This window comes from Trichechus manatus, unplaced genomic scaffold (assembly GCF_000243295.1).
Source record: "Trichechus manatus latirostris isolate Lorelei unplaced genomic scaffold, TriManLat1.0 scaffold00038, whole genome shotgun sequence".
Lineage (NCBI taxonomy): Eukaryota > Metazoa > Chordata > Mammalia > Sirenia > Trichechidae > Trichechus > Trichechus manatus.
The window spans coordinates 1513378-1535999 of record NW_004443974.1 but is presented as its reverse complement, the minus strand read 5'-3'; the positions used below and the strand labels follow the sequence as shown (position 1 = coordinate 1535999).

The 22622-nt window shown below is 37.3% G+C and overlaps 1 protein-coding gene across 6 annotated transcripts in view; it reads left to right on the top strand.

Moving 5' to 3' along the window:
- The window catches only part of UBE2V2 (ubiquitin conjugating enzyme E2 V2), an 81579-nt gene that overhangs the window by 17472 nt on the left and 41485 nt on the right, over positions 1 to 22622 (top strand). For 3 of the 6 annotated variants that reach the window (XM_004375602.2, XM_023730641.1, XM_023730642.1), the window contains 2 exons: positions 14323 to 14471; positions 20516 to 20641. In XM_004375602.2, the coding sequence (XP_004375659.1) occupies positions 14323 to 14471; positions 20516 to 20641 (275 nt within the window). Of the gene's footprint in view, positions 1 to 3975; positions 4004 to 8724; positions 9396 to 14322; positions 14472 to 20515; positions 20642 to 22622 lie in introns of those variants that run through there. The other 3 variants (XM_023730644.1, XM_023730643.1, XM_023730645.1) reach the window with 3 other exon arrangements.

Sequence of the window (22622 nt, the reverse complement as noted above, 5' to 3'; positions counted from 1 at the left end):
GAAGTAGTCTACCATTACTTGGTATCGCCTTGCCTTCCTCTCCATTAGAAGGTTCTATACCTATGCCGTTTATTCCCTTTTTTATTGTTTTGATGTTGTTGTCATTTACTGATTAACTGCTCTGTACAAGTTGTGGTGGCTTCCCCAGTATTGTGTACTGTCTTACTCTTCACCAAAGTTACCACTTATCTATTGTCTATTCTCCCCCACCCCTCCCATCCCTCATAACCAACAAAGATCGTTACTTTTTGTGTGTAAACTTTTTCATGAGTTTTTACAATAGAGGTCTCATACAATATTTGTCCTTTTGCAATTGATTTATTTCACTCAGCATTCCTTATATCTTTTTTTAAATTTTACTTTTTGTCAAAGTCATTATACCCACAAAGTCAATTAGTTTTACAATATACGTTTAAAAAAGCAATACTTTGCCCCTTCTGCCATTTTTCATTCATCAGAGGCAAACACTTCCTCTTTATCTACCAAATATAGGCATGTTTTGATTTAGGTTAGGGCAACATTTAATATATATTATTATGATTATGTATTCTCTTCACATATTTGGTCAACTAATTAGAGCAACCTTTTGTTTTCCTTGATGTTAATTATTGTCATATTTTTCTATGTTTTGTATACTAACACTTTGTCCATTGTATGTTGCAAATATCTTCTTTCAGCCTGTTGCTTGTTTTTTTCATTTGTATTTTGGTGAACTGTAGTTTTTAAATTTTAGTTAAGTTTATCAGTCTTTTGGTTTGTGAATTTTAGTTTTAAGAAATCCTTTCTTATATCCCAAGGTCATAAGGATATTATTATATTTTAATATATTTTCTTAAAGTCTATGTTTTGGTGTTCACATTTAGGCATTTAATATTACTAGAATTGATCTATTTTTATTTTATTTTTCCATAAGGAGCCCTGGTGCAACAGTGGTTAAGCATTTAGCTGCTAACTGAAAGGTTGGCAGTTCAAACCCTGCATGGGAGAAAGATGTGGCAGTCTGCTTCTGTAAAGATTGTTGTTGTTACGTGCCCTTGAGTCGGTTCTAACTCACAGTGACCCTGCTTACAACAGAATGAAACACTGCCTGGTACTGTGCCATGCTCATAATTGTTGCTATGCTTGAGCCGATTGTAGCAGCCACTGTGTCAGTCCATCTTGTTGAGGGTCTTCCTTTCTTTTGCTGACCCTCTACCTTACCAAGCATGATGTCCTTCTCCAGGGACTGGTCCCTCCTGATAACATGTCCTGAGTACGTGAGATGGAGTCTCGCCATCCTCGCTTCTCAGGGGTGTTCTGGCTGTACTTCTTTCAAGACAAATTTGTTCGTTCTTCTCACAGTCCATGGTGTAGTCAATATTTGCCAACACCATAATTCAAAGGCAGCAGTTCTTTTTTGGTTTTCCTTATTTATTGTTCAGCTTTCACATGCATATCAGGCAGTTGAAAATTCCATGGCTTGGGTCAGGCGCACCTTAGTCCTCAAAGTGTCATCTTTGCTTTTTAACATTTTTGTAAAGATTACAGCCTTGGGAACCCTATGGGGTTATAAGTCAGAATTGAATCGACAGCAGTGGGTTTGTTTTTTCGTACATGGATAAAATGTTGTCCCAATACCATTGACATCCTTTTCCTAGTGATCTTTTTTCTTTTGAAATAATTTCAGGCTTAAAGAAAAGTTATATAAATAGTACAAAGAATTTTCATATACCTTTATCAAGATCCCTCAAATGTTAATATTTAATGTGCTTGCTTTCTGTCTCTCTCCCTCTGTACCTGCCTACCTACCTACACACACACACACCCACAAACACCCACACACATATACTACACACACGTACAGTTTTTTGTACTTCAGTGTGTATTTACTAAAAACAAGGACATTCTCTTACATTACAACAATACATTTCTCAAAATCAGGAAATTAACATTGGTATAGAACTGTTATCTAAAGGCATTACTCAAATTCTGCCAGATTTTCCCATTTGTTGCCAGCTGCTGTTGAGTCGGACCCCGACTTATGGCGACCTCATGTGTTACAGAGTAGAACTGCTCCATTGGGTTTTCTTGGCTGTAATCGTTATAGAAGCAGTTCGCCATGCCTTTCTTCCACAGAGCTGCTGGGTGGATTTGAAGTGTCAGCCTTTAGGTTAGCAGCTGATAGTAAATCCCCCCTTGTGTCACCCAGATTCCTCAATTTTTCTCACTACTGCCCTTTAAAGCAAAAAAAAACCCCACCCAGCATACATATGTGTGTATATGTGTATATAAATATGTTTATGTATGTATGTGTATATGTATATGTGTGTGTGTCTGTGTGTATATATAAAACAAACCAAAACAAACCGTTGCCATCGAGGCGATTCTAACTCATAGCGACCCTATAGGGTAGATTAGGACCGCCCCATAGGGTTTTCAAGGAGCAGTTGGTGGATTCGAACTGCCGACCTTTTGGTTAGCAGCTGAGCTCTTAAGCATTACACCAGCAAGGCTCTGTGTATACGTATAGTTTAAAAAATATATATATATACGTATGTGTTTACATACTTTGGACATGTTATTAGGAGGGACTATTTCCTGGAGAAGTACATTGTGTTTGGTAGAGCAGAGGGTCAGTGAAAAAGAGGAAGACCCTCAATGAGATGGATTGACACAGTGGCTACAACAATGGGCTCAAACATAACGACGATTGTGAGAATGGTGCAGGATGGGGCAGTGTTTTGTTCTGTTGTAGGGTCACTATGAGTTGGAACCAACTCAACAACAACAAATATATGTATGTATGTTTTTTATTTATTTCTGGTACATGATCCAAGGTTGCATTTTGTTGTCATGTTTCTTTTAGTCTCCTTTAATCTGTATTCCTACTGATTCTTAATTTTGCCTCTATTATTTCTCAGGTTTTCATATATGTGTGTGTCTGTTTTTGGGCTTTTCTTTTTAGTTAGCCTGTCAGTTTCTGCACTGACTTCTTATTTTAATTTCTTTGGCTCATAAGGAAAAGTACTGCCTTTGTTTTCTTTGAAAACTTTCTCCAGATTCTTGGCCCTTAGATTTTCCATAAGAATACAGACACACCTCGTTTTATTCTGTTTTGCTTTATTGCGTCTCTCAGATCTTCTGTTTTTTAGAAATTGAAAGTTTGTGGCAACCCTGTGTCAAGCAAGTCTGTTGGCACCATGTTTCCGGAAGCGTATGCTCTCATGTCTCTGTGTCACATTTTGATGATTCTTGCAATATTTGAAACTTTTTCATTATTATATCTGGTATGGTGATCTGTGATCAGTGACCTTTGATGTTGCTATTGTAATTGTTTTGGGGTGCCATGAACCACGCCCATACAAGATGGAGAACTTAATTGATAAAGTTGTGGGTTTTCTGACTGCTCCACTCACCGGCCATTCCCCCATCTCTTTCCCTCTCCTTGGACCTCTTCATTCCCTAAAACATGACATTATTGAAATTAGGCCAGTTCATAACCCTGCAGTGGTCTCTAAGCTAAGTGTTCAAGTGAAAGGAAGAGTTGCGCATCTCTCACTTTAAATCAAAAGCTGGAAATGATTAAGCTTAGGGAGGAAGTCATGTCAAAAGCCGAGACAGGCCAAAAGACAGGCCTCTTGCACTAAACAGTTAGCCAAGTGGTGAATGCAAAGGAAAAGTTGTTGAGGGAAATTTAAAGTGTTACTCCAGTGAACATATGAATGATAAGAAAGTGAAACAGCCTTATTGCTAGTATGGAGAAGGTTTTAGTTGTCAGGATAGCAGATCAAATCACCCACAACATTCCGTTAAGCGAAAGCCTAGTCCCTAGCAAGGCCCTAACTCTTTTCAATTCTTTGAAGGCTGAGAGAGGTGAGGAAGTTGCAGAAGAAAAGTTTGAAGCTAGCAGAGGTTGGTTCATGACGTTTAAAGAAAAAAGCCATCTCATAACATAAAAGTGCAAGGTGAAGCAGTAAGTGCTGATGTAGAAGCTGCAGCAAGTTATCCAGAAGATCTAGCTAAGGTAATTGATGAAGATGCTGTCATGGTTTGAATTATGTCCCCCCAAAAATGTGTATGTCAGTTTGGCTGGGCCATGATTCCTGGTACTGTGTGATTTTCCTGTATGTTGTAAGTCCTTCCTCTATGATCTTAACGAGGGAAGATGGGTAGCAGTTGTGTTAGTAAGTCAGCACTGGATCTACAAGACTGGATTGTGTCCTGAGGCAATCTCTTGAGATATAAAGGAGAGGAGTGAGCAGTGAGACAGGGGGACCTCATACCATCAAGAAAACAGTGCCCGGGGCAGAGCGTGTCCTTCGGACCGGGGTCCCTGCGCAGAGAAGCTCCTAGTCCGGGGGAACACCGAAGAGAAGGCTGACAGAGAGAAAAAGCCTTCCCCTGGAGCTGATGCCCTGAATTTGGACTTTTAGCCTACTTTGACTGTGAGGAAATAAACTTCTCTTCGTTAAAACCATCCACTTGTGGTATTTCTATTATAGCAACACTAGATGACTAAGACAGTTGCCTACACTAAACAACAGATTTTCGGTATTAATGAAACAGCCTTAGATTGGAAGAAGATGCCATCTAGGACTCTCATAGCTAGAGAGAAGTCAATGCCTGGCTTCAAAGTTTTAAAGGACAGGCTGACTCTCTTTTTAGGGGCTAATGCAGCTGGTCACTTTAAGTTGAAGCCACTGTTCGTTTACCATTCTAAAAATCCTAGGACCCTTAAGAATTATGCTAAATCAACTCTGCCGGTGTTCTATGAATGGAACAACAAGCCTTGATGACATCACATCTGTTTACAACATGGTTTACTGAATATTCTAAGCCCACTGTTGAGACCTACTGTGCAGAAGAAAAGATTACTTTCAAAATATTACTGCACACTGATAATGCACCTGGTCACCCAAGAGCTCTGATGGAGAGGTACAGGGAGATTAATGTTGTTTTCATGCCGGCTGATATGACATCCATTCTGCAGCCCACAGATCAAGGAATAATTTCAACTTTCAAGTCTTATTATTTAAGAAATACGTTTTGTAATGCTACAGCTGCTGTAGATAGTGATTCCTCTGATGGATCTGGGCAAAGTAAATTGAAAACCTGGAAAGGATTCATCATTCTAGGTGCTATTATGAACATTCGTGATTCATGGAAGGAGGTCAGAATATCTACATTAGCAGGAGTTTGGAAGAAGGTGATTCCAACCCTCATGGATGACTGACAGGTTCCAGACTTCAGTGGAGGAAGTAACTGCAGATGTGGTAGAAATAGCAAGAGAACTAGAATTAGAAGTGGAGCCTGAAGATGTGGATGAGCAAAGAAAGTGGTTTCTTAGATGGAATCTACTCCTGGTGAAGATGCTGTGAACATTGTTGAAATGACAACAGAGAATTTAGAATATTACATAAACTTAGTTGATAAAGCAGTGGTAGGGTTTGAGAGGATTGACTCCAATTTTGAAAGAAGTTCTACTGTGGGTAAAATGCTACGAAACAGCATCGCATGCTGCACAGAAATCTTTAGTGAAAGAGTCAATCGACGCAGCAAATGTCATTGTTGTCTTATTTTCAGAAATTGCCACAGCCACCCCAGCCTTCAGCAACTACAACCTTGAGTAGTCATCAGCCATCAGCATCGAGGCAAGACCCTCCACTAGCAAAAAGGATTATGACTTGCTGAAGGCTTAGATGGTGGTTAATATTTTTTATCAGTAAAGTATTTTTTAATTAAGGTGTGTACATTGAAAGTGCTATTGCACACTTAATGCACTACAGTATAGTGTAAACATAACTTTTATATGCACTGGGAAACCTAAAAATTCATGTGACTCACTTCATTGCAATATTGGCTTTATTGCGGGGGTCTAGAACTGAACCCGCAGTATCTCCGAGGTATGCTTGTACTAGGACTCGTTTGTCAAGTTCCAAGGACAGTGTCATTGGAATTTCGATTGAAATTGCAAGAACCTATAGGTTAATTTGAAGAGAAATAATATCTTTGCAATATGAGTCGTCTCATCTAGGCAGATTGAATATTTTATTCAGTTTTTAATATTCTTCACTTAAGTTTTGTAATTTTCTTCATTGATGTCTTACATGTTTTCACTCACTCTTCCCCTGAGAGATTTCTGTTCTATGGTGCACCTACTGGAGAGTTTCTTCTTCTGGGAGACCTTCCTTGTTCCTCCTTTCTATGTGCTGGATGGAATTTTTCATATTATATTGTGCTGTCTGTTTAATCATCCTCTCCTCCCGGATTGTAAACTTCTTGAGGGCAAACAAAGGCCTAAGTCCTACTGGTACCCAGTGGCTAGTGTAGTTAAGTGGCAGTTACTCAGCTGTTTACTGAGTGAAGGAGCCCCTGGATATAAAAGTGAATGGATGATAAAACATAGATCTCCTGCTACCTTGCTGCCTCATGGGTTTTCCTCTACATGGTGGTGTTTTCATAATTTTTTTTTGTTCCATTAAGGAATACTAAAATAGAACTAAACAAATATTTGAGTTCTAAAATTTAGAAAAGCCAGAAAGCATTACAGATAGCTTTTAAAAATGTTTGTATTGATTTTATGTTATTTTAATATTGTGAAACCAGAAGTTAAGTCCTTATTTCTTATATTTAAATTAATTTTAAAACTTTCTTTATAGAGCTTTTGTTTACATAGTGAATTTCAACAATGATGTCATTATACATCCTGTAGTTTCCCTACTTTTTATACCCTTTATTTTCTGCATTTTGAGAGGCAGTGTGCATTAACAGAAAGAGTGTTTTACCCCATGTTGGGAAATTTGAATTTTGACTCAGCTTCTAGCTTGCTGTGGTTTTGAACGAGTTACTTCATGTCTTTGGTCTTAAGAAAATGTGGGTATCTCTGCTTGTCATACCTCATAAGGTTTTTCCTGTATTCAGATAAGATGACTGTATCGGCAAGTATTTTGAAAGTACAAAATGGTGGTTGCGTTATTTCCCTGGATAGGAATGTTTTGCTTTAGGCAGAACCCTGTATGTGAAAGTCAGGATTTGTATAAAGATTCCTAATTTGGGGCTCATCACTTTATGGAAATGTTCTTTTAAGAGTTCACAACAGGATTTATTTTTTCGAAGTTGCTCCTGCAGTTGGTTAAGGTATGTTCCTCATGCTTGTTGAATTTACATGAATTGAGGACACTTTAACTGGAATTGATGGGAAAGTGAGTGCCGTCAAGGACCCAGCAGATTCTATGCAGAGGCAGTAGAGAATATGGCTACGAGCATGGTTCTGAAACCCATGCTTCAAGCCCTGACTACTCACCACTCACTTTCTTTGTTGTTAACTTGAACCTTATAAAATTGCTGTTTTTGTTGGTTAAAAAAATGACTGAATAATTAGCAGCTCAAACTCACCAGCTGCTCTGTGGAGAAAGATGTGACATTCTGCTTCCGATAAGATTTACAGCCTTGGAAATCTCATGGGGTTGCTATGAGTCGGAATCGACTCGATGCCGGTGGATTTTTGGTTTTGTGTTCGACAAAAATATGTTCATAAGTGAGAAAAAAGAAAGTTATAAAATTATGAGTAACATCTCCTTTTGGAAAAAACTTGCAAACCATGTATTATTATATATAGAAGATCATCTGAAAAGAAATACACCAAAATATTAACAGTAATTATTTATGGATTTTTTGAGTTTTGTATGTCCCAGACTGCTTACCATTGACTGATATTATTTTATAAGGCCTTTTTAAAAAAAATTATTCTGATATTTTATTGTGTTTTCAGTGTAAGTTTACACAGCAAATTAGGTTCCCATTTAACAATTTCTATACATGTTGTTGAGTGACATTGATGACGGTTTTCACAGTTTGTCAACATTCTTGTTATTTCCATTCTGGTTGTTCTGTTTCTATTAGTCTGGCTTCCCTGCCCCCCCTCACCTTCTCATCTTTGCTTTAGGGTAAATGTTGACTGCTTGGTCTTACATAGATGATTTTTCAAAGAAGCACAGTACTCATGGGTGACATTGTGTATTTTATGAGCCAGTCTGTTCCTTAGCTGAAAGTTGACCTCCGGGCGTAGTTTCAGTACAGAGTTTAAAGGGTATCTCAGGGCAGTAGTCTCAGGAGTTGCTGTAGTGTTTACCAGTCCAGTAATCCTGGCCTTTTTTTTTTTTTTTAAGGATTTGAGTTTTGTTCTACATTTTTCTTCCTTTCTATCCTAGACCATCTCTTGTGTCCCTGGTCAGAATGGTTGGTAGTGGTAGCTGGGCACCATCTAGTTTTTCTGGTCTCAGGATAGATGAGACCGTGGTTCGTGTAGACTGTTAGTCTGGTAGAATAGTTTCTTCTTTAAGTCTTTGGTTTCCTTCTTTCTCTTTTGCTCCAGATGAGTAGAGCCACTCACAGGCTTTTAAGACATCAGGTGCTGCTCACCAAACTAGGATGTAGAACAAAGTTAATGAAGTATGTTATGCCAGTTAACCAAGTTGTCCCAGTAGATAGTGGTTCTGAGCCTTCAAATCCAGTAAACCAATCCCATGAGATGTTTGATTATGTTTAGGAAGTATCTGTAACTGCCCCCTATGTGCTTTGTTATATATGTGACTATATATGCAGCACACACATGCGTATACATATGCCTACAGATACACCTATACTTGTACCCATATGTACACACATATAACTTCCTATACACATATATGCATACATATATACCAAAGTAACCACTCATATTTTTTGGTTGTTAAAGCTGTTTTTGCAAAATTGTGTATAACATTTACCATAATGGTCCTTTATTATGGCGTGCCTTACCTTGGTCAAGTTGTGCTGAGTTCCCCCATATTGTGTATTGCCTTTCCTATCACCAAAAATAACAAGTGTCTGTATCTAGTGAGTGATTCTCACTCCCTCTCCCTTCATCCCTGGTAACCACCAGTGAATATTGTTTTCTGTATGTATGCCTATTGTCTGCTTGTAAAAGTGGGATCATACATATTCTAAAAGTGCAGTCAGACATATTTGTGCTTTTGTGATTGACTTATTTCACTCACCATAATGCCCTCTATTTCATCCTCATTATATTTTGAGAACTCATCGTTATTCTTTATAGCTGCATAGTATTCCATTGCATGTAAGTACCACATTTATATAAGGCCCTTTTAAACTAGGTAATCCTCTGGTGTTCTGTAGGTTATTTGGGAAGTGGAGATGACTTTAAGTAGTAGTGAGAATTTTATTTATTTCATGTTTTTTGAGTTTGCGTGAAATTATCAGACCCTATATTAAGCACTTTATTCCTTATTTCTCATAGATCTCCCTCATATCAGTTCTGCAGAGCAGATGCCAGTCGATTTTCAGTTAGAGATAAGAAACAGGCCCAGGTTACAGAGCTGAAACAGGAGCCCACAGCTTGCTGTACAAAGTTAAAGGTTGCCTTTTAGACCTTTTTATTATTTTTTAAAGTGTTACTTCAGTTCTTAATTTGAATGACTAGCTGCAAACTGGCATTAAATTTGCTTTGCTATCATTGCTCATATGTCCGTGACTAGATTGATAGATATATCACTATTCAAGGTCCTTTTTATGCTTTTTTCCTCTTACTTGATAAATGTAAAAATTTGTGAGTTGATATGGAAAAATCCTTAATAAGCACAGCATGGTGAGACTCACTCTCCTAATACTTATTTGGTAGTCTTTATGCCTTTGTTTTTGGTATCACTGCAAATTAAAAGACAAGTGACTAGTAATCTGACATCTTTAAGATGAAAATCTGGAAGCATGTTTTCTAGGTTGTTTACATTCAAGGTTTTTGCTTATGAATATTATTATTTTTTTGTCTGCTCTCTCACCATGGAGGTTCATTTTGATGTAGTACAGTAAAACTTGCAAAAGCCAGAACCTGTGTGTTTTAGTAAAGCATCTGTGTTAGACTGTGTTAGGAGTGAAACCAGTGAGTTTTACTGGGAGAAGAAAGGGTTTGTGAAACTGGGACACACCATAGCACCCAGGCCAAGGTATCATACTGTTCCACATTGCAGGGGGGCCGTGAGATTTTTACTGGGTGGAGTAAACAAAGGGTTTGCATGCTTGCAGGCGGGAAGAGGGTACAGGGCAAAAGTTACAAGAGGGGTTATTAAGCTACAAGCTTTCTAAACATTATCAATTCTAACCTCCTGGAACATGTTGACCAAGGCATTCTTTTTGGATCAAGCTGCATAAACATTCTTGACAAACATCTTATTAACAAACAATCCTCATACAAGCTAAAGTCTTGACCGTTGCTTCTTTCTGTGCTACAAGCAGTTAAGCTTTTACAAGAAGCTGAATTGTGTCTTCAGGGCAGCAGGAGTGAAGATTTCAGGCCTACCTGCAAAATGATTCAAAATGAGTTTAATTTAGATCTGGGACAGCCATCTTAGTCATGTCAAGCACCCCGGTTTTGGGGTCCGTATACATGTAAGGCGGAAACCTGTCAGAGAAGGAAAACTCAAATATTTTTCACTAAATAGAGAGTGATAGAAAAGGGGTAGAGTGACGACTGCACCCTGTCCAAGACAGAAAACTTGAGAGACTCAGAAAACAAGGCAGTCCTGTGGAGTTCTGGGTCTTACCAGTTTAAGTAGGAGATTGGATTAGTAGGGACCCTGAAGACCTGAGTTCTTGACTTGGTTTGATAACTAACTAGTAGTTTTGAGACCTGCGGATGATCACTTAACATTACCTGGTATTAATTTTCTTTCCTCTAAAGTGTTGGATTTTGGACTGGATCTCTGAGGTCCCCACGGACCTAAAAAAATTGACAGCATTTTACAAGTTTCAGCTAGAAAGGGGTGGATGTGTGGGCTATTTTTTTTTCTTTTTTTGACAAGATTCTAGACTAAGGGGATTAAAGTATTTAAAACCGTTAAACAACACGTGCATATGCACAGGAATACTGGAAAAAGACAAGCAGAACTACAGAAAAGGAAGTGCAGCAGGCATTTTATGTATGGACTGCATACACTGTAGCTTTCATGGAGCAACAGCACCATCTTGTGGCTTTTTCCTCTTTGCAGGCACTGGTGGTCGGATGAAGTAAGACTAGAGACTAGAGCACTCTAGCCCTGAATTTATATAGCTCACTATAGAGCTCACTGTTTATTTTGTTTTTGAGCATCAAACTTTAAAAACAAAATAGTGTTAGCTGCTATAACCGTTTAAATGTTAGCATTACCAAGAATTAATCTGTTAATCTTAGAACTGTTTTCCCAAAATGCTAGATAGAGAGTTGTTGAAAAGATTAGCGGTTACCAGGTTTGGTACTTTTAGGGCACTTAGCTAAAAAGGAGCCCTGGTGGTGCAGTGGTTAAGCACTCGGTTGCTAACCAAAAGGTCAACAGTTCAAACCCACCAGCTGCTCTGTGTAAGAAAGATGTGGCAGTCTGCTTCCGTAAGGACTACAGCCTTGGAAACTCTATGGGCCAGTTCTGCTCTGTCCTTTAGGACTGCTCTGTGTTGAAATCGACTCGACAGCAGTAGGTTTAGTTTTAGTGAAAAAGAAACATTAATTTCACATTATTTACTGTGTAGTTTGGATGTTCATAAAGGCCATCTGACTGAATTGGTTGTAAGAAGGAGGCAAAGAAATTTAACTCAAATTTAAATCATTCTTGGGGGAATAACTTCGTAATGGCAAGGGTAATCATGCTTGTTAAAGATTGCTTTAAAAAGCAACTCAATAAGTAATATATTGTGAAGATCATAACTGTACATTTAAAGGAAAAAAAGTTCTAGTGTTATGTGAATAGAAACTTATAGCTCAGGATAAAATGTCCAGTGATGACCGTACAGGAATTTACAGTTATTATTCTCACACAACTTGTTGATGTATACAGGAATGATTGTTGTTGTTATTAGTTGCCATTTAGTCCATTCCAACTCATGTGACCCGATGTGTGTAGAGTAGAACTGCTCCATAGGATTTTCAGTGGCTGTGACCTTTTGGAAGCAGATTACCAGGCCTGTCTTCTGAAGCACCTTTGGGTGGGTTCAAACCGCCAACCTTTTGGGTAGTAGTTGAGCACTTAACTGTCTGCGCCACTCAGGGACTCTTCACACAACTTAGATGGAAGGAAATAAAAGGCTTAGGTAATTCTACTTCATACAAAAGCTAAAATGATAATAGTCAACATTTACTGTGTTTAAGGTGGGTTTACTGTGTTTAAGGATGCTCCTTAGCATTTACTGTGTTTAAGAATGCTCCTTAGAAGGGAGGGTGGCGAGACTTTGTCTTATGTACTTCGGACATGTTATCAGGAGGGACTGGTCCCTATGCTAGGTAAAGTGGAAGGTCAGCGAAAAAGAGGAATACCCTTAACTAGATGGATTGACATAGGGGCTGTAACAATGGGCTCAAACATGGCGCAGGACTGGACAGTGTTTTGTTCTGTTGTATATAGGGTCACTATGAATTGGAAATGACTCGACAGCACCTAACAACAACAACAAGATGGATTGCCTTGTTTAATTTTCATAATGATTCTGTGAAGTAGGAAGTATTGATGTCCCAGTTTTACAGATGAGAAAACTGTGCCTAGGGTCACACATCAGGTGGGCAGCAGAACTGGGAGATAAACTCAGGCAGTCTAGTTCCTAGCTCTGGGTCGTCAAACCTGGGATGTGCCACCTACATGCCTTGTAGTGCTGTGTAGCTTAGTGGTTAAGAGTGACTTTGGTCTGAAACCTAAATTTTAATACTAGATCTACCACTTAACAGCTGTATGACCTTGTGTAAAATGGCTGTTTTTAGAATTAAATGGGATAATTTATTTAAAATGGCATAGAGTATATGTTGAACAAATGGTTGTTAATAATTATAGTAGCTGTAGTAATGGCTATTTTGTTACTGTGATTTATAATAGTCCTACATTTCTGTGGCCCAAGATTTTCAAGGTTTTTTTTTACAAAGCATTTTTTACAAAGTAGGTAATTTTTATTTTTTTCTTCATTATAGAACTTACTGGCTTGTCATTGTATAGAAGGATTACTGTGAATAAGTAAATGAATGTGATGTATTGAATTCAGCAGGATAGAGAAATTACACAAAATGATAACTATTAAGGAGATAATCACTTTTTCTTTTAGCTTCTTGTGTGTGTGTGTGTCTGTGTGTGAGTGAGGGGGGTGGGGAGAGAGATTCTGAGGGAATTTACATATTTTTTTATAGGAGTATTGTGGTGGGGATGGAGGATGTTCAATGTTAGATGTTGTTGAGAACATGGAAGACCATAGAGTCCATCCTTTTGTAGAGAGTCCAGGTCGGTAATCCTAGGAAAGATTATAATTAATTGGAAGAATTGTGGTTGAAGTCAAGGGGTCAGAATGATGGCAAAGACTAGGTTCAGTGAGAATGAAGGAGTGGAACTGTGAAAGGATAGGAGATTCTAGGTAGAGAGAAAGATTTTTGTGTTAAGATTTTAGAAATAGAGTAAGAAATGATGAGATCTAAAGGGTAGAAGGAGCTCTGGTGACACAATGGTTAAGCGTTTGGCTGCTAACCAAAAGATTGGCAGTTCAAATCCACCAGGTGCTCCTTGGAAACCCTGTGGGGCTGTTCTATTCTGACCTGTAGAGTCGCTATGAGTCGGAATCGAGTGGACAGCAACAGGTTTTGTTTTTAAAGGATAGAAACATCCATGAAATGGAGTGGAGGTATGAGAAGGGTTAATGGATTGTGAAAAATTTGCTAGGTTAGGCAAGGAGGTAAAGGAAGTGTCCTAGGAAACTGTTAGGAATGTAAGGAAATTTATTCTTAAGTCAAATAACTCCTCAAGTGATGGTTATGTGATGGTGCTGACCTGGGAGAGGTAGGACCCCATTGTTAAGGGATGAGCGTGAGTGCCAAGGAAGGAGAAGTGGGGAGGGAGACTGGGTGGGACTCTTCAGCATTCTAGAAAGCAGTACCTTTTTGTGTTTTCTAAGATGGAACATAATTTTATTTAAAAAAATTATTATAATGAGTATAAGTTGATGAAATTAGCTCTTAATGAACTTTCTGATTATGTCTATTTATTTAATGCAGGAATAGAAACCTCAGTTAGAGACAGTATTCACTTTCCAGTGGTTTCTTTATGATTGCTTTATGTCAGTATAAAATCTGTTCATTAGGAATTTATATGTATTTTCAATACTGCTGTTAATGTTTGGTCTAGTGCTTTATGAGTAGTTTTTAAATTTGGCATTTTTTAGAGCAATGTTTTTTAAAGGGAATTTTTGGGAATAATTTGGAAAATTCAGTTTGGAAAAAGCGGAATTTGAATATGTGTAGCTCTTATAATTTTGAGCTTTTTACATTTATATTGACATTCTCTTGTATAGGAGTTAAAGTTCCTCGTAATTTTCGCTTGTTGGAAGAACTCGAAGAAGGACAAAAAGGAGTAGGCGATGGTACAGTTAGCTGGGGCCTTGAAGATGACGAAGATATGACACTTACAAGGTGGACAGGCATGATTATTGGGCCACCAAGGGTCAGTGCTATAAATTGTATTTATTGTTTTCTATTAATATTTATTGTAATTTTAGAGTAATTAATTTTATAATATTGTTATTAAAGTAGATAATTATGATAATGTCTAACTGAAATAATTCTTTCCATTTTATTTATTTTGTATATTTTTATAGGTGCTTCCTGTGTGCAGGGTATAGTGCTTGATTTTATCTGGAGGATTGGGAGAAAAGATTGATAGGATGGTAGATATCAGTCTTTTGCATATATTACAAATGACAAATTTTAAATATGGCAGAATTCACTGTGGGGCTTTAGAATATGTTTCTTCTAGTTGGAATAATTGAGGAAAGCTGTACAGTGGAGGAAGTTGGCTTTGGTATAAACCGCAAAGGACTTGTAGGATTTCAGAAGATAGTGATGGAATGGAGAACATTCCAGATAGAGAGGAGAAAGGTGAGGAAATGAAGGGGATATTTGGGAAGAGCAAATAGCCTATTTTGATGTAACATGTTACTAGTCCACTTGTATGTAGCTAAGGATTTCTAATTTTTTTTTTGTATCGCGTACTTGTTTGTGTTTGCTCTCTGACACTTGACATGTCATGTAAATGCCTTAGGCCTCAATGTCTTCATCTATAAAATAGTTGGAAAAGTCTGTGATTCTTACATAGCTTCTAGTATTGCTCTGGGCAGTGAGCCCATTGCGCTTTTTTTTTTTTTTTAAGGCCTTTATCAAGTTTATGAGGTTTTCCTTTTACTCTAGTTTTTTTCTAGAGTGGGATTGTTTTTTCTCCATCGTGTTCCTTGCTTAAAGGTTCCCTGTACTGTGTACTGTTGTTGACTTGCTGAAAATAACATGCATTTAAAGTTTTTTTTTAGTCTTTGATTTTGTATGCTGGTTGCTGCCTTATCATGAGAACATTTCAACCATTTTGTTGTTGGGTAGAATTCAAATTTCCTCTTGATTATTACAAAAGAAAAAATGGGTCAGATAATTAGCTATGTTAACCTGAGAGAAGGAATTAGCATGTGTTTCATGATATTTTCAGGTATTGCTTTGCAAAATTCATGCATACTGCTAAAATATGTAATACTCCCCCCTCCCTACTCTAGTCTTATTTTTCCATAAGACATTTTAGGAAGGAAGTAAAGTACTGATGGTTAGAATTCTTGATGTGTTATATAATTCGGTATTTGTAATGTAAGCCTTGATTTTCACGGCCTGTGAACGTTATTACCATGGCTTGTTTAGTAACAAATGCATATAATTTATGAACATTCTGATTTAATGAATGATTTGAAGATTTAACAGTCCAAAGTTGGTGGTATTATAAATTACTTAGTTTTTCTCCAGTCATTGCCTCTAGTGAAGTATACCTTAAGAATGCCTTGCGGGTGGTATGTGAGCTCTTCAGGGGCCTAAGGGCTGTCCCATAGTATAGTTCCCAGATGTGGAAGAGCAGCCCTGGATTGACCTCTCATCCATTGGGGTCACCAGGAGGACTACCCAGGCCAGCTGCCTTTCCTGGTATCACTGGACTACAGGGTGCTCCTCTACCCAGGCACTGTTCCACTGCTCTCCTTTCTCCTTCAAATTAATTTCTCCCCTTCTTTTCTCCTGCTTAGGGAGGCATGGGACAGATGAACAAGGCTTCTGCCTCCTGCCATGCCAACCTTATCTTCCAGTGGGCCTTCTGGTCTTCACGGGCCAGGGTCTAGGAGTGCCTCTCTCACTTCCTTGGGGTGCTGGGAAGAGGCCCAGCATTCTTCCCTAGGCCAGGTTCTACTCACCATTTGATAACTTTCTCCTGTGCAACCCTCTCTCCAGTGCTCTCCAGTTCTCCTTCACCGAGGCCTGGGTGGTAGCAGCACTTGTTCAGGTGCCTGTTGATAATACTGCAGGGGTTAGCATCAGACTGCAGTAGCTCTCTGTCTTTACAAGGTGGCATATTTTAGTGTGATTTTGTTCCCAGCTTTAGGTCTCTATATCCAGCCAGGACAATAGGAAAACTCCTACCTTAACATACATACTGTTATATGGTTTTATTTATTTATTTTCATACATAATTAATTAAGTTCCCTGGTTTTTTTTAAATCTTATTCCAGTGTTTATTTGGATTTATATGATTAACAATTTTGTATTTACACATGTTTATATGTTACATTTTCTGAGCATTGGAGATTTAGTAACTTTTCCAAGTTTCCTCATGTGTACGTGGAAGTACTATGCCCATCTTTAGAAGCTGTGAGAAATAAATGATGTAACGATTAGACAATAGGAGAATGCCTGGTTACATATAGCACGTATTAGTATGTACTAGTTCCTTTTTACTGCTTTTCTTTCTATTTTATTTTGCCCTTATTTTTTGTAGAAAGCAGAAGGACTTGGCTGTTAATTTAAAATTTAGAGTCCTAAAATGAATCAAAAATGTCAAAAGTTATATGCTGTTTACTCAAGCATTGAATTAGATCAGTATGCTAGCTTGCAGATTTTTTTTTTTAACTTAAAAAAAAATTGTGATATAATTTACATATGGTGAAACACACATATCTTACCCTGAATTGCTACCCATGTCCCCATCAAAGTACAGGGCATTGCCATCACCACAGAAAGTTCCCTGTGTCCTTTCTTGTTCCCAACCCCACCCCAGTCACTTTGTTTTGCACCATAGATTTGCTGTCTCTGTTGCAGAAATTCCTATCAGTAGAATCTTGTTCGCTTCTGGTCCTGCTGCTTTTACGTAGCACAGTGTTGGAGTTCAGCTGGGTTGTTATATGTATTAGTAGCTTGTTTCTTTTTTTTTGGCTGAGCAGTAGTCTACTGTATGAATATACATAATGTGTTTATCAGTTCTGTTCATGGACATTTGGATTCTTTTTTTCTAGTTTTTGACTTTTAAAAATAAAGCCACTCTGAGCATTGTTGTACAAGTCTTATTTGTTCTCATTTCTATTAGGTAGATGTGTGGAAATGCTGCGTCATAGGTAGGTGTATGCTTGTTTATAAGAAGATGCCAGATCATTTCCAAAGTGGCTATACCAATTTCCACTCCCACCAACAAAGTCTGAGGAGAGGTTTGGTTGTTTCACGTACTTTGAATATTTTTAACATTACAGAATTTCTGTGGAGCTAACAGACCTTTTTTTAAATATTTATTTAATTTAATGCAAGTTCTCTAGTGATTCTGACGTGCATCCAGATTGGAGAACCATAGGACTACTGTATTTTTACGCAGATAATGCACACCTCCTGTGTTTGTTTGCTGACTGTGCCCTCCACCTGTGAGGTATTTTCATAAGTGCTGTTACGCCAGTTTTTTTTTTACATGTTGGTATATAAAAATCGAGCATAATGCACTTACAAAAATATCTTGTAGGGGAGCGTGGTTGGCAATCAAACATAGAAGGTCCAAATTATGTGCATACAAGTACGGTAGATGATTTTTTTTTCGGTGAAAATACACACAGTGAAACACACCAGTTCAGCAATTTCTACATGTACAATAGATGATTTCTTTACATCTGTCTGATTTAGCCCTTTTATACATATCCAAAGTACTGGGCATTTTATTAATATTTGTTGTTAAAGTTGGATGGATTTTATACAGCTCTTTTTTAAAATATTGACATATTTAGTAACGTGTGTACAAGACTGTTGCTTACATTAATATCCCAAATCTGACCTCTCTCTCGGGTTAGCTCTTATTTATGGGAAAGAGAGCTGTGCATCACTTTGGGTAAATAAAACCTATAGATAGTTGATATAGCTTCTTTTCCTCGTCTGTTTTTTAAAAATAATTTATTTTATTATTTTTGTTGTTGAGAATATACACAGCAAAACATACACCAATTCAACAGTTTCTACACGTACAATTCAGTGACATTGGTTACAATCTTCAAATTGTACAACCATTCTTACTCTCCTTTTATGAGTTGTTCTTCCCCCATTAACCTAAACTCACTGCCCCTTAAGGTTCCTATCTAATGTTATCAGTTTGATCCCATATAGATAGTTCTTAAAAGAGCATAATGCTAAAGGCAGATATTCTTTACTGGTTAAGCTAAACTATTGTTTGGTTTTAAGAATACTTCAGGGGATGTTTTTGGTTTAAGGTTTAGAGATAATCTTAGGGTAATAATTTCAGGGGTTCATCTAGCCTCCATGGCTCCAGAAAATCAGGATTCCATGAGAATTTGTAATTCTGTTCTGCATTTTCTCCCTTTTGATCAGGATTCTTCTATAGAATCTTTGATCAAGATGTTCAGTAATGGTAGCCGGGCACCATCCACTTCTTCTGGTCTTATGGCAAAGGAGGCAGTTGTTCATGGAGGCAATTAGCCATGCATTCCATTTCCTTTTCCTATTCCTGACTCTCCTTCTTCCTTTGTTGCTCCAGGTGAATAGACAACGATTGTTATGCCTAGGATGGCCACTTGCAAGCTTTTAAGACCCAGGCATTATGCAGCAAACAAGGAGGTAGAACAGAAGCACTAAACAAGTTATTAGGCCAGTTAACTGGGATGTCCATGAAACCATGACCCAAAACCTCCAAACCAAGGAACCAAATCCCATGAGGTGTTTGGCTGTACACAAGCAGCCTCAGCAGCTACTCCTTTTTTTTTTTTTTTTGTCATTGTTGTAAATGTATCTATCACACACTTTGGCTGATTCAACTTTTTACAGGTGTACAACTTACTGATAGCAATTACAGTATTTGGCTGTGCAACCCTACCCTTAATCAAATTGTAATCCAAAACTTAGTACTCCGTAAATAATAATCTCCCCTTTTCTCTCTTCCTACCACCCCTGGTAACCACTAATAAACTTTGGTTTCTATGCATTTGCCTTTTCTTGTCTTTTTGTATAAGTGAGGTCATACAATGTTTGTCCTTTTGTGATTGACTTATTTCACTCAGCATGTCTTCAGGCTCCATCCATATTGTAGCATGTATTCCCCCTTGGTTTTATACAGGAAACTGCAAGTATTAAATTTGTCATTTTGATTTATTTTTCACTTTCCTATTTTAATGGTACACTAATAAGCAACCAAATGAACAAAAGCCAAATGAACACCAGGGGCCAGTGGCACAGTGGATAACACGTTTGTCTGTGGACCAGAAGACTACAGATTCGACTCCTGCCTGGCTTGGGCTTAACCTGGTGGTGCAGTGGTTAAGTGCTTGGCTGCTAACCGAAAGATTGTCTGTTTGAACCTGTCCAGCAACTCTGTGGGAGAAAAGATCTGGCAATCTGCTCCTGTAAAGATTACAGCCTAGGAAACCCTATGGGGCAGTTCTACTCTGTCATATAGGGTTGCTCTGAGTCAGAATCAACTTTATGGCATACAACAACATGGGTAATCTAGTAGGTTTAAGTCTGGTAGCCTTAAAATAGCTATTTTTAAATGTGATGATGGTAATTAAATTTTATAATTAAGACATCCTATTTAAAATAAAAAAAATAGCAACACAAGATAAATATAAGTAGGAGACATGAAATAATTGTTGTTTTGCTGGAAGATGGTATAATATGATGTTCTTCCTTTTTCTAGAGGTTACTGATTGACATGTAAGTAGGGCAGACAAATAATGTATTATCCAACCATTTGAGAATGTAGGGGGCACTGTTAGTAATCAACACTGGCATAATAGGAACAAATAGGACTGTCCTAGGCAAACTAGAACCTTTACAGGAATGACACAAATCAAGAAGTCCCTACTCTCACAATGTAAATTTTTTAGCAAAATATGAATTTAAGTGTTTTGTTTTGCTTTCTCATTTATTATATGCATTGTACCCCCCAAAAAAGTTCTGATCATATTGATAGAACTTTGTAGAATTATTTTAATTTTATAAAATCCCTACTTTTAAGTATGATTGCTGCATTGTTTTCTAACCATATACGTCAAGTACACTTGAATGTATAACAGTGAATTCTTCATCGTTAACACATTCATATCAATTGCATTCATATTGTATATTTCCTCTTTATTATCACTTGACGTTACTGTTTAGGTATTGTAATTTGGATTGTCTTTTTTTTTTTTTTTTTTTGCCTTCCAGACAAATTATGAAAACAGAATATATAGCCTGAAAGTAGAATGTGGACCTAAATACCCAGAAGCTCCTCCATCAGTTAGATTTGTAACAAAAATTAATATGAATGGAATAAATAATTCCAGTGGAATGGTAAGTTAAAATAGCCATTTTATTCGTTATAACCTATAATATCTAGTCTGGAGAAAGTTACAAAAAAGAGAAGCTTTGTTTAACTAAAAATCTAAAGAAGTTTTCCTTCTGTTTTCTTTCATAAATCAGCCTATTCTTAAAAACCTTACTATACCAGCCTAGATAGATGTGATGGTAACCCTTTATTTTTCTTAGGGTTTTATTAATTGCTTGGTAGCTTTATTTCAGTTGAATCCTTATTTGATGAAAAGATGAGCATTATTTTTCTGAGTATTACTTTTCTTTAGGGTTAAAGTATGCTTGATAGGATCAAAAGGATGAATATTCATGATGGGGGCTTTTCACTGAGGAATAAGTATGTCTGTATTGGAAAAACCAGTCATGGTTGAGCAAGGTTGTCTGTTTCAAACAAATAAACCAACACATTATCAGGCCAATTAACTGGGATGTCCAATGAAACCATGACCCTAAACCTCCAAACTGAGGAACCAAATCCCATCAGGTGCTTGGTTGTACATAAGCAGCCTCAGCAGCTGTTCTTTTTTTTTTTTGCCATTGTTGTAAATGTATCTAACACACTTTTGCCAGTTCAACTTTTTACGGGTGTACAACTTATTGATAGCAATTACCTTAATTGGTTGTACAACTCTATCCTTAATCTGTGCAATTTTTGCATCACTATAAACCAAAACTCAGTGAACCCTTTCCTCCTTCCTCTTGCCCCTGGTAACCATTAAGAAACTTTGGTTTCTGTATGTTTGCCTTTTCTTGTCTTTTTATGTAAGTGAAGTCATACAGTATTTGTCCTTTTGTGATTAACTTATTTCACTCAGCTTAATGTCTTCAAACTCTGTCCATATTGTAGCATGTTTCAAGACTTCATTTCTCTTACTAGCTGGGTAGTGTTTCATTGTATGTGTGTACCACATTTTGTTTATCCATTTATCTGTTGATGGGCATTTAGTTTTCACCTTTTGGCTGTTATGAGTAGTGCTACAATGAACATTGGTGTACAAGGCTCTGAGTCTCTGCTTTCAAGTCTTTTGGGTATATACCCAGAAGTGAAGTTGCTGGGTCATATGGTAGTTCTATGTTTAGTTTTTTTAGGAAACACCACACTGTTTTCCACAACCGTTGTACTATGCATTCTCAACAGCAGTGGATAACGGTTCCAGTATCCCCACATCCTTGCTAACATTTGTTATTTTCTTTTTTTTTTTTTTAACCTCAGCTATCTTAGTGGGAGTGAAATGGCATCTCATTGTGGTTTTGATTTGCATCTCTGATGGGTAATTACATTGAGCATCTTTTCATGTGTTTGGTGGCCATTTGAATGTCTTCTTTGGTGAAATGTCTATTCACGTCCTTTGCCCAGTTTATTATTGGGTTGTCTTTTTGTTGTTAAGTTGCTGAAGTTTTATATATATTTTGGTTATTGATTCTCATCTGATACATGGTTTCTGGAGATATTCTCCCAGTTGGTAATTTGTCCTTTCACTTTTTTGTAAAGTCTTTTGATGAACAAAAGTTTTTAATTTTATGAGATCTCATTTATATTGTCTTTGCTGTTAGTGCTTTTGTTATTACATTAGGTAAATCCATTGTTAAAAGCTAGGCCCAACAACATTGCCCCTTCATTTTCTTCTAAGAATTTTATGGTTTTAGTTTTCACGCTTAGGTCCTTAATCCATTTTGAGTTTTGTTTTTGTGTGTGGATTCTGTTTCATTTTTCTTTTTTTTATTGTACTTTAGGTGAAGGTTTACAGAACAAATAGTTTCTTATTAAACAGTCAGTACACATATTGTTTTATGACACTGGTTAACAACCCCATGACATGTCAACACTCTCCCTTCTTGACCTTGGAGGACCTTTTTTTGTTTTTTTTTTTTTTGTGAAAATATACATAGCCAAAGATACACTGTTTCAAAAAATTTCTACATGTACAATTCAGTGACATCCATTATATTCTTCCAGTTGTCC